General features: G+C 37.2%; 1 protein-coding gene and 1 non-coding gene across 2 annotated transcripts in view; one reads left to right on the plus strand and one right to left on the minus strand.

Moving 5' to 3' along the window:
- The window catches only part of GIPC2 (GIPC PDZ domain containing family member 2), a 75,093-nt gene that overhangs the window by 21,571 nt on the left and 40,313 nt on the right, over positions 1-13,209 (plus strand). Inside the window, exon 2 of the mRNA XM_069478113.1 lies at positions 6,796-6,981. Within this exon, the coding sequence (XP_069334214.1) occupies positions 6,796-6,981 (186 nt within the window). The remainder of the gene's footprint in view (positions 1-6,795; positions 6,982-13,209) is intronic.
- LOC138391066 (U6 spliceosomal RNA) lies at positions 11,412-11,516 on the minus strand. Its single transcript, XR_011234707.1, has one exon. It is a non-coding gene; the product is annotated as a U6 spliceosomal RNA (small nuclear RNA).

A 13,209-nucleotide genomic window follows, 5' to 3' on the forward strand; every position in this document is an offset into this window, starting at 1 on the left:
GATTTGTTAACCTATTTGTGGACCAGAATATCTTTTGAAGCAGTAATGACAAATGATTTATTTAACATTATTCACAAAACACATTCGTGGAGTATATAATGGTGCCACAAGAGAAAAAGCAATATTAATTTATATTAATGGCCCTGTGCAACAATTCCAACTTTTATCATCCTAGCCATGTTGAATTTCAATGATGAATAATCGTAACTATGTGGTAAGAATTTGAAAATACTAAAGAAAATAGCAATTGAAATATAAATGAGCAGTAAAAATACTACTGTCTATGTGTTGTTCTTCAATGACAAAAAAGTCAAATGATAACAAAGTTTATGGGGAGAAATGCAATCTATACTGGTTATATTAAAAAGGAGCAAAATCTGATATATTCAGGAAAATTCATGCAGTTTAAGAAGCTATCAAGCATAGGTGTAAATATCATTATTTAAGAAGCATCCATATTCCAGGAATAATAATAAAAACTATTAATAATATAAATAATATATTTTTATATTTAAATAGAGCTTTTTAGTTTAAGAAGTACTTTTATATATAGTTTCTTATTGAATTTTTGTAACAACTGTTTGATGTAGATCAAGATTTACAGATGCCACAATTACATGAGGATTAAGGAGGTCATATGACTTGACTAAACTCACTGAGATTGAAGATTGAAGGGTATGGAATTGGGACTAGGTTCAGGATTGTTATCTCTTAATGCATTACTTTCTTCTCTTGTCTTTCCTTTTATTGCTTTTCTACTTAACAACCATTACAAGGATGAGATAGCTCCACTCTAGAGATTTATTTTGCTGATATCGGAAGTAAGAAAGAAGCCCTGTCTAAAATTTTTGTTAGAGGAGATAGAATATGAAATTAGGATGCCATAATACCTTAGTGCATTGAAAGAAACAAAACTCACTATATACTTCACAGAGTTGTTTTTAAAGATCAAATGAGATAGTAGGCAGAAAGAACTTTTAAACTATGAAGAGTTATGTATATATAAGGTATAATGTTTCTATCAATTAGGAATCTTTTAGTTGAAAGCAACAGAAAATCCAACCCAGAATGTCTTGATGAAATTTATTGGGTCCTGTAACTAAACATTCTAGAATAGAATACTATACATCAGGTGGGGTGTTTCAGCTGCATATAACAGAACTACTTACTCAAACTGGCTAAAGCAAGATAACTTATTTTACATAAAATAGGAAGAGTGGGCTCCGAGTTGGTTAACAGAGCAACTCACCAGTGTCATCAGGACTTAGGTTTATCCCATCTTTTTGCTTTGCCATTCTTGGCATTGATATTTTCCTTGGCTGGCAGTAAGGTGGTGATGGAAGTTTCTAGATCACACACAGATAAGGCAACATTCAGGGGAAGAAAGTGATTCTCTGCGTTTTTTTATTAGGAGTAAAAAATCTTTCCCAGAAGCTTCATGGACATCTTCCTCCTGTGTGTTACTGTCCAGCACTGGGCCACATGCCTACCGCTAAACCACCACTGAGACTACTTCAGCTTTATGCCTTTAACAGGGAATAGGAATAATTTTCCTCCGAAGCAGTGATTCCCCTACCTTTTAGACATCAGGGACTGGTTTCCTGGAAGACAGTTTTTCCAGGGTTGGGGGTGGGAGTGGGGGTGGGGCACGGACGCCTGGGCTCCACCTCAGATCATCAGGCGTTGGATTTTCACCGGGAGCCAACCTGATCCCTCGCGCGCCTGCGCAGTGCGGTTCGGCGCCTGTGAGGATCTGCTGCCGGGCTGATTGACGCGGCTGTGGGTGCAGGTGGGGCTTTCCTGTCCTCCTGCTGTGTGGCCAGGTTCCTGGCAGGGGACAGGGGTTGGGGACCGCAGCGCCAAAGCACATGGGATGTATAGATATCTGGGGATAGCGTTAGGAGGGGAAAAGAGTGGACAACTCCCAGTGCCCACTACTGACTATTTTGGGGTAAGTCTGGATCCAGAGGCTCTTTGTGTCAGCGTTGTTCTCAGGCCCACTCCTCTAATGTTTACAGTGATAACTGGAGTAGTTTTAGACTTCACTTAATTTAGAGAGAGAAAAAGAGCGAGCCACCTTTCCAGTAGCTTCTGTGGAAAAGAGAAGAAGTTTCTTTCCCCAGAAAACCCAACAAATTCTTTCTTGGATTTAGCTTACCTAAATTGGAATATGAATCAATCATTAAATGATTTAAACCTAATCATGATTCATTCCCAATGGGACTGAGGAGGGCGTCACTCATATCCAAGCTACCATGTGACTCAAAATGGGGAAGAAAAGTTTCCAAAGGAAAATTAGGGAGAAAGGATATAGATACTATAGATATTGATGTCCAACACAATAGTAACAATTCAAAGCCCTCCCTCATCACTGGACCCAAAGGGGAATAGCTTTCTCCTTCGATTAATCAATCTCTCCCTATAGATAAAGTATAGTGATAGGGACCCAATAAGATAAATAAGATAGTGAGATAAAATCCCTGCTTCCTGAAAGTTTACAAAGCAGTATGTGGTGGTAGTCCCACAGGAGATGTGTGAAGTCTATTAGGTATATATAAGATAAAGAAATAATTTTACCCTAGGGCAATAATAGAAAAAATTAGCTAGGCATCATTGTATGGGGAAGACTTTGACAGACACAGAAGTTGGGTTCAAGTTATGGCATATTTGGCCAAGGCAACAATATGAGCAGATATTATAGAAATGGGAAAAATAAAAGTATAAAATTGATAAAGACACGAAATGCTAGAACTGAGCTGCCCAATATTGTAGGCACTAGCCAAAAATGGGTACCAAGAACTTTAAATGTGGGTGATTAGTCCAGATAGAAATAAGATATAAGGGTAAATACATACTAGATCTTAAAAACCTAATACAAAAATGTAAGCTATCCTATTAATTTTTATGTTGATTATATGTTGAAATGATAGTATTTTGGATATACTGGGTTATATAATTGGACTGTGTACATTAAATTAATTTCACCTATTTTTACTTTTGTTAGTGTGACTATTAGAAAATGTAAAATTACGTGGCTCACAGTGTATTTCTGTTGGGCAGTGATGCTCTAGAAAATGGAATGAGTACTCCATCAATCTTATGGAAATAGGCAATGATGGCATAAAAGCACCAAATGTAGATACCCCGGAAGGTGTTGATGATGTTTTTTTGTTGTAAAATGAATCCTTAAGGTTATATTTAGTGAATCAATCATTTTCCTTATGTTGCATAATACCTTGGCACCATAAGTTTGCTTTTTATTTAGTTTTGTTTGTCCACCAAAGAGTGTAAAAAAACAAACAAACCTCCCCTCCCCCCACAATGTTAAGTACTGCATTTTACTGCCTGTTATCTAACATACTTAGACTCTGGAAGCAAATATTTCTTAGAGGAACATTGATAATATGATCACTTCCCTGTTAATTTTCTTGTTTTTTTTATTCTTTTTTTTAAAAAAGTCAGCTTTCTCATGTTGAATCCATCATATTTTCTTAAACATTTACTAGTTGTGTTAATTGGATAAAGTTAATTTTCTGATTTATAAAATATGGATAATAAGAGCTAGTATATGGGTATACTGCATTGAATGAGGTAAGTGAATGTGCTTTGTAAATGCCATTCAGATATAAACTGAGAGAGGCACTATGTTAGACATTGTGGGACAGACAATGATGACTAAGATCTTTCTCTTAACAGAGTGAGAGTGACAAATAGGTGTGTTAAGCCAATTGGACTTCAAGGCAAGGTGACTCAGATACTCAAATGAGGTACTAGATTTATACTATGTGAGCAAAGTGGAAAGAGTGATTGACTCCACCTGGGCTGTCACATTAGAGCAGGGTCTTAATAGACAAGGGCATTTGGGTGGTGTGGGGACAGTGGACAGCCATTTTAGATTTTGGATTGAGGGAACTGTATGAATGAGGGTGGGAAAGTTCACAGTATGTACTTGAGGTTCCTTTTGATTTATATATTCATGACTTTTGATGAATGGATGAATGAGCAGGACTTTTGCATCATTTAGAAGGTAGCATATCACTTTATTATTTTGCAGTTCAAAATACAGTATCCTTGAGGATGTGTTTGAATGTCTAGACTTTTATCATATCCTTAGAGATATATTTGCTGATAGTTGTGCATTGATATTGTGTGCGTGGTAGGTGCTTATTCTTCCCTGAAGAACTGATCTTATTCTCCTGTGATATCATGGAGCCCTAGTGACCTGCTGTTCTTACTCCACCTCCCAGAGGCCATCACATTCCTGCAGGTTTGCAGCATGACTTCCTATGGAGCTCCATTCAGTGAAAGATATAGTTGGCTCCACTCCTTCCAGGAAAAAAAAAAAAAAAAAATGCCTTGCCTGCCAACTTTTGGCTGCCTGGAGTGGAATGCTATTCTGCAGGGGAGGAAGCATGATGGAAAAGAGTTCTACCTACAGGAAATCTAGTATTTGCTCTGCAGTGATGAAGCATGTGAAAAGTTGAAAGAAAGGAAGCAAAGGAAGTGGCTTAGTAATTAGTTCAGTTTGTGTGAGATTGATTTCCTTTTTTAAGAAAATCTTTAACAGGAACTCTATCCTGTTACCCCATCATTGTGTTTGAAAGTTTTATTTCCTATCTCACTGGGAAGCTGCTTTTATATCAGTGGTGTTTGGGATCCACTATGAATACCATTGACAGATGCACAAGGGAAAAAAACCAAGGAGAAAACTGTTATTTCTTCTACTTATTTCTCATTGTTTTGAGAAGAATAATCAGAAAAGCTGTTTTCTATGTGTAGTCCCTTCTCCCTCTACCCATTCATCATAATTTTTGTCAGTGAGCTAATTATTTTGAATCAGAGTTAGGTGCCAATCTTGGCTCAATTGACTTTTTTCCCCCTGGGAATATCACAGTTTTTACGATAGACAATATTTGTAAAAATTTACTATCTACAAAGCTGAATGTATTTTGCCCTAGCCAGGAACATAAGGGGTTAACTTAAAGGCTTACCAAAGCCTGGGTTGAAAAAGGATGAAAGCCTTCCCCTGAAGGCTTTCATTATTTTGTGCCCCATGACACACCTCTAAAGATCTGGTCTGACCTTGGCTGACCACTCTGAACCTTTAATTGTATAGCAGAGAAAGTTTTATTTTATGAAGCTCTTCTAATTTAGACACGTTTTGACATGGCCTAAAAAGCCATGCAATAAGTTGTAATTGCACCCTGGTTTTGAGCCTCATGAGGATTATGGATGTGTCAAGGCTTAAGGTTTGGGTGGGAATTAGGATTGGTGTAAAACTAGGGATACCGGGAGAGAGCTGAGAGAGTGAGGGCTGAAGTAAGGCTCAGGTGGAGGAAAGGCCAGCAATATCTGTGGTAAACATTGCTTGATAATCAAAAAAAAAAAACTTAAGAAAAATTACTTTTAGCCATTTTGGCTTAAAACAGCATATTAAAATGCCCTTCTTTGGTTTGGTACATAGAATGTACTCACTAAATGTTATTGAGCTTAATTTTTTAACCAATGACATGTTCTCAATCTTCCTTATCTACTATGATTTGGGCTCTGCAAATTACTTAGATTATGATTGACAAAATTAGGAGTAGCACTGCACATTTTAGTAAAATGAGCCATATTTTTGAAGGCAAGCATAAAAAATCTCTTTAAAATCTCCACACAACTTTTCACTGTTCAGTTTCTTTTTTGTTCTTTTTCTACCATCATGTGAATTTGGGCAAGTTGTTTTAGCCTCTCCAGACCTCAGTTCCCTCTTTTTTTAAATTAAGGGTTTAGATGAATTAGTCTTTAAGGTCCATTTTAGCTCTAAAACGCTTTCATTTTAACACCTCGTTCACTAATTAAATTGCTTTTTTTAAGGACTAGAATTCAAGATAAATCAAAATTTCCACATTAAAAAAAATGGGCTGGGCATGGTGGCTCATGCCTGTTGTCCTACCTATTCTGCCTCCTGCTGAGGCAGGAGGATCCCTTGAGCCCAGGAGTTTGAGGTTACAGTGAGCTATCATTGTGCCACTGCATTCCAGCCTGGGAGATGGAGCGAGATCCTATCTCTTAATAGAAAAAGTATTTACCAGTTTTCAAATATAGGCTTATAGGTTTGCCTATATTTTCATTGTAGTGTACACATCATGCAGTATATGCCATCATGCAGACCTTTGGGAATATAACCTTTGAGTTGAGCATTGCAAAGGATAGGCCACATAGTTTAAACCTCTGTGAACACTTTGAAGTTGGTAAGATATGAACTCAAGTCCTTGGCTCTGACAAATACTGTCTATGTGACCTTAGGCAAATTACTTAATCTTGCCAACCCTTGATATCCTCTTTTGCAATATAGGGATAAAAATGTAGTTTATAAAATTATTGTGAGGATTACATGAGATAATGAATGTAAATTGCCAGATTCTATCCAGCCAACATAAAAACACATTTTATGATGTAACATTTAATTGTTTTATTTTTATTTATTTATTTATTTATTTTTGAGACATGGTCTCACTCTGTTCCCCAGGCTAGGGTGCTGTGGCATCATCATAGCTCCCTGCAACTTCAAACTCCTGGGCTCAAGTGATCCTCCTGCCTCAGCCTCCTGAATATCTGGGATTACAGGCATGTGCCACCATGCCCAGTTAATTTTCTATTTTTTTGTAGAGATGGGGTATTGCTGTGTTGGTCAGACTGTGATGTAGCCTTTTAGATTGAGGACAGTTTCACTCAAATATTTATGAATAAATTAATGACAGAATGTAGTCATGATAGAAACTGACCTAAAATATTTCTTTTTCTTTGCAGATCTTATATTGTACTTTAAACACGCCTAAAGTTGACATGGAAAGACTCCTGGGAGGACAAATAGGACTGCAAGATTTGATCTTTGCCCACGTGAAAGGAATCAAAAAAGAAGTGAATGTGTATAAATCTGATGATTCACTTGGTCTCACCATTACAGACAATGGTGTTGGCTATGCTTTTATAAAGGTAAATTTTAAAAATTAACAGTGTGACCTAATTGTGGATAACATTTAAGAAAATCTACTAGGTCAAAGGAATTTAGAAATGATCTTCAGAGTGAGAGCTGGCTCTGCAGGGATGCATGAATTGGTGATGTTTCACTTTCACTTTAAAAATATCGGAAGATATCATTATTATTTTTTTGTTTGTTTACCATTTCCTAGAATTTCTTCCTTTTAGTTTAAACTTATGTAGAATTTAGAACTAACTGAAAAGGAAAGTCTGGCATTCGTGCCTACTCATTATCCATGTAAGCTTTCCCAGGTCTGTAGTTCTAACATCTGATGTCTTTCAGGCTGATTGCCATTGAGTTAGTGTTACTTCCAACTGCACATACTTCTGGCTACCTTATTTCTTTAAAAATGCTCTTCAGAATTTTCTGAACTATATATAATTTGCCCTCTGTATCCGTGGGTTCCATAGTGGATTCAGTCAACTGCAGATCGAAGATATTTTTTAAAAAATTGTCTGTAGTGAACATGTAAGACTTTTACTTTTGTCATTATTTCTAAACAATACGGTATAACAACTATTTACATAGTGTTTATGTTTTATAAGATATTATACGTAACTTAGAGATGATTTAAAGTGTATAGGAGAGAGGGCATAGGTTATATGCAAATACTGCACCATTTTACATCAGGGACTTGAGCATCTGTGCATTTTGGTATTCATAGGAGGTCCTGGAACCAATCCCCCATGAATACCCAGGGATGGGGTGACTGTAATTCCTTTATTTAAATACAAAGAGAGTAATATCGAGTTGCAAAGGAAAGAGAACAGTTTGAAATTGTATGAAATTATAAGAATTGAGGAGTGGTAAAAAGAAAGGTAGACACATCTCTTAAAAATAATAATTCTATTTTTGTAATAAGTCATTGTAATAATAACAGCTGATTCATATTGAATGCTTACCATGAACTAGGCTCTTTGCATATATGTGCCCATTTAATCCTCACAACAATTCTATTTTGTTTTATTTTTTTCAAATTTACTTTTTTTGCGGTAACACATTTTTAATGTACAGCTTAATGGATGTTTACATTCTCACACTTACATAAGCAGGTGGTGAGTATGTAAACATCAAGGGAGGTTGCATTTTTGCCATCCAGAAGGCTTCCTTGTGTCCCTTCCCAGTTAATACTCTTCTTCCACAAAAGTAGCCACTATTCTGACCTTGGATACCATTTGCTTGTTCTTGAACCTCATATAATATGCATCATGTACTCTACTATTTCTGACTTTTTTTTTTTTGAGACAGAGTCTTACTCTGTTTCCCTGGGTAGAGTGCAGTGGTGTCATCCTAGCTGGCTGCAACCTCAAACTCCTGGGCTCAATTGATCCCCCTGCCTCAACCTCCCGAGTAGCTGGGACTACAAGTGCGCACCACCAGGCCTGGCTAATTTTTGTATTTTTAGTGGAAATGGGGGTTCTTGTTTTTGCTCAGGCTGGTCTTGAACTCCTGAGCTCAAGCAATCCTCCCACCTCGGCCTCCCAGAGTACTAGGATTATAGGCATAAGCCACTGTGCCTGGCCTTTTTCTAGCTTCTTTAGCTCAATGTGATGTCTGTGAGATTCATCTATGGGTTGGTACTATTGGCAACCTATATTTTACAGATGTAGAAACAGGATCAGGATGTCACTGTCATTTATTTGGATGCTCACATTTCCTGAGATTTGGCCTACAGGAATCAGGAAGGTTAAGTAGCTTGCCCAAAGTTATACAGCTCGACAAATTCAAGGTTTGAATGCAAGAGGTCTAACTTCAGAGCTGGCATTCCTAGTCACTGAGCTAAGAATTATTTGTAGACTTCATGCAACAGAGCATGTTGTTATGCCTTTATTTTGTCCAAATCCTGATTTGCTGATGCATTGTCATCATTAAAGAAATAGTCTTGGGGAAGTTATCTTCTTAACTGTAAATGGTACTTTAACTTCCCACTTGATAGAATGGCTATTTTTAGCTCTGTGAAAGATATGACTGTGCTGGAGGCTGAGTGGGTGACCAAATGGAAAATCTGTGAGTTGAGAAAGTCATGTGGGATTATCCAAGGGAAGCTCAGGACATGAGGCACATGCAGCAGAGAAGGACTTGGAAGTTTTGCAAACATGTGTGGATTTTTTAGATCTTAGCCTCTGACGTTTGGAGCTTGTACTTCTATTTTTTATTTTAATGACTTGTCAAACATTTGCCTGCCTCAGAGTACTAGTCACTAGCCCTGTGGGGACATAGAACATGGAAGCAAAGAAGAAAGTAGAGCATAATCTGTCAACTTACAGCTCAACTTAGATGCATATCATATGTGTATATGGTTGATAAAGTATTTTAAAAATTGGGGAGGGGATAATTTAATACTTATGGGAAGACTGCAATAATAATACAAAGAACTCTTGTACATCATTTACCCAAATCTCCAACCTTACCATTTGCCACATTTGCTTTATTGTTCTCTCTCATATACGCATACCCTTACCCCTTAATACTTCAGAGTGTAATTACTAAGAACAAGGATGTTCTCCTATACATAACTACAGTCCAGTCATGAAATTCAGAAAATCTAACATTGATAAAATACTTTTAAACTATAGTCCATATTGCAGTTCTGCCAGTGTCTGTTATTTTCCCCTGGTACAGGTCCAACCCAGGATCATGCATTTCACTTTTTAATCTACTTTAACCTAGAACAGCTCCTAAGTCTTTTACAAGATGTCCCTTAATTTGAGTTTTTGTGGTATTTCCTCATGTTGAGAAATAGGTTGTGCATTTTTAGCAGGAAAATTATGTCAGTAATGCTGTGTCCGTCTCACTGCACCACATCAGAATTTACGTGATGTTGATTTGTCTCATTATTTTTCACATTAATTTTCGTCACTTGTCTAAGATAGTGTCCATTCGCCTTTTTCACTGCAGTTATTATATTTTCCTTTGTAGTAAGTAATTGTGGAGAGATACTTTGATACTGTGAAAATATCCTGTTTTCTTACTTGCACACCAGAGATTTGCCATCTGTTGATGAGTCTTGTCTATAATGGTTGCAAAATGATTTTCCTAATTTTATTACTCCTTATATATTTCTTAGAAAATAGAAAAAAACTCCTGCGCCTTATTATCAAGGTGGACACATAATTTCATATTTTACTCAGTGGGTTATAATCTGTTACTATCGTTTATCTAGATGCTCAAATTTCCTGAGAGTTGGCCTGCAGGAATCCCTTTAAGCTGAGTCCTGTGTCCTTTTGACATGGTTCCCATCATTTTATTGAGCAGTTTCTTTCTTTCTTTTTTTTTTTTTTTTGAGACAGAGTCTTGCTCTGTTGCCCAGGCTAGAGTGAGTGCCGTGGCGTCAGCCTAGCTCGCAGCAACCTCAAACTCCTGGGCTTAAGCAATCCTACTGCCTCAGCCTCCCCAGTAGCTGGGACTACAGGCATGTGCCACCATGCCCGGCTAATTTTTTTCTCTGTATATTTTTAGTTGGCCAGATAATTTCTTTCTATTTTTAGTAGAGACGGGGTCTCGATCTTGCTCAGGCTAGTCTCGAACTCCTGACCTCGAGCGACCCACCTGCCTCGGCCTCCCAGAGTGCTAGGATTACAGGCGTGAGCCACCGCGCCCGGCCAGTTTCTTTCTTTCTGATGCAAGATGTTCTAGACTCATATTAGATCTTATTTTTCCCCAGGCCTGGAATCAACATTGCTCTAAGAGCTCCGATGTTTTTTTGACAAGAGTTAATGTCTCAAAATCAAGTTTTGATGTTAATTGTGCTTATTCATTGCCACTGGAGTGTCATTATTTCTAGGTCTTTTCAATGGTAGGATTAGAAAACATATTTATTAGAAATTATAAATTCATAACTGTGCCTCTAATGCTCATCATGCCCCACAGGGTTCTTCCTTGGCTTCCCCTTCAAAATATATTCTTCAAAAATCATTAAAATATTTACTCATTTGCTTGGTCATACAATATATACAAAATAGTTTTTTAGAATTGCTATATCCATAATACTATGAAAAATAAACCTATTAAGAGTTCAGAATTTGTATGGACTTCATTTTGTCTTTAGACTAAATGTATATGTAGAATCAAAGTACTGAATGGTTTGCTCCTGCCCTCTAACCCCCACCATGGGTGACAGTTATTCATTTAAAATACTGTTGAGTCCATCTGCTTCTGTTGTAGTTTTTTCCTCATCCATGTTGATTTAATTTTATTTTCTGAATATGTAAGATATTAACATGATTCAAAAAGTCAAAACTATATTAAAGGTACCTTCAGAGATGTGCCACTCCTTCTCCTAACCCTTCTAGCCCGTTACTCCCTTCCCCTACTCCTTAGAGGTAACCAGTTTCATTAATTGCTATCTTATCCTTCCTGTGTTTCTTTTTGCCAAGATAAGCAGAAAAAAGTGGAATGTTTCATGCGTTTGCATGTCATTTGTGCAGGGACCATGCTAATCTTCTCTGTATGGTTACAATTTTGGTGTGTGTGCTGCTGCAGTAAGCACTTGATATGCTTTTAACAGTGGCTGGCAATAAGAGTAGATGGAAGTCAGAGTAGGACAGTGTGGTGGGGATTCAGACCAGGGGAAGGATTTTGTGATTAGGGAGGTGGTGCAGTGTGATGCATAGGAGCATGAGCTGCGTTCAGTCTTGGCCAAACCACTTATTTACCAGCTGTGTGACCTTGGGCAAGGCATTAAACCTTTCTGAGCCTTCTCCCAAATTAGAATATTAGCACCTATTTTATAGGGGTTATTTGGGGTGTAAATATAATGACACATATAAAATGCCTGACAATGCTCATAATTGATAGCTAATACTTTAGTAATGATAGCAATAATTGTTACATAATTAGGTGAGAGATCAATGACAGAAAAATGCATTTATAGTTTTGCATTGTTCTCACAGATGAAACTTTTCAAGTGAAAAGACAACAGACTTAAACATCCGTGATTTTGTTTTTTATTTATTTTGAGACAGGGTCTCCCTCTGTTAGCCAGGCTAGAGTGTAGTGGCCTAATCACAGCTCACTGTAACCTCAAACTCCTGGGCTCAAGTGATCCTCCTGCCTCAGCCTCCTGAGTAGCTGGGATTACAGGCATGTGCCATTGTGCCTGGCTAATTTTTTTAAATATTTGGTGTTGACAGGGTCTTGGAGGCTGAGTCAGGATTGCTTGAACTCAGGAATTCGAGACCAGTCTAAGCAAGAGCAAGACCCCGTCTCTACTGAAAATAGAAAAATTAGCTGGGCATAGTGGTGTGCGCCTGTAGTTCCAGCTACTTGGGAGGGAGGCTGAGGCAGGAGGATCTCTTGAGGCCAGGAGTCTGAGGTTGCAGTGAGCTACAATGATGCCACTGTACTCTATCCAGGGTGACAGAGTGAGACTCTGTCTCAAACAAACAAACAAACAAACAAATAAAAACAAAGAAAAAGAAAATGAGGTTACATAAAAAAAAAAAAACAATCAAATTCATTTTGAATTGAAATAGTTTATGAATAATCACAAAACAGTCATTCTCGGAATACCTCTTGTAGATCTTTATGATTTGGCATATTTTACTTTATTGGCGCCAAATTTGTCACATTCTAGAGTGATCATTATTCAGATAAATATGGTATTCATATCGTATATTTCTAATATTTTGCTTATTCAATTGCCCAAACTAAGAATCAGCAAGCCGGGCAATGTAGGAAGTCCAGATGACAGAGGATTCTAGGATGGAAGCTAAGGTCTGAGCAGAGGCCTATAAAGCCAGAATAGAAGTGATGATTTGAGAAAATAGGTGATATGTGGGATCTGGAGGCCATGATATTGATGAGTAACAGCTTTAGTAGAAGTAAGGAGTTAGAAAGTGAAAAGACAGGGGTTGTCAAAAAAATTTCAGAGTTAAAAGGTCATAGATAATTTTGGACATTTATAACCCAAAACTCAGCACTTGTGGTCAGAAAACCTTGGATTCTATATCCCATTTTTTTCTTTTAAAAATTTTTAATTTTTGTAAGTATACCACCTCTATTTGATACCCAATTCTCTTTAGTTATTATCTGGGCCAAGCCATGTAATCATTGTGCTTTGATTTCTTCATTCATTAAATGGAAAAATAAATATTCCTTTCCTAGTTTTATTGTGAGGACTAAATGAGATAACTATTTATAATTGTTTTATGAATGTTTATTATTATGGGCAAGATTTGAGG

The sequence above is a fragment of the Eulemur rufifrons genome, chromosome 8 (assembly GCF_041146395.1).
Source record: "Eulemur rufifrons isolate Redbay chromosome 8, OSU_ERuf_1, whole genome shotgun sequence".
NCBI lineage: Eukaryota > Metazoa > Chordata > Mammalia > Primates > Lemuridae > Eulemur > Eulemur rufifrons.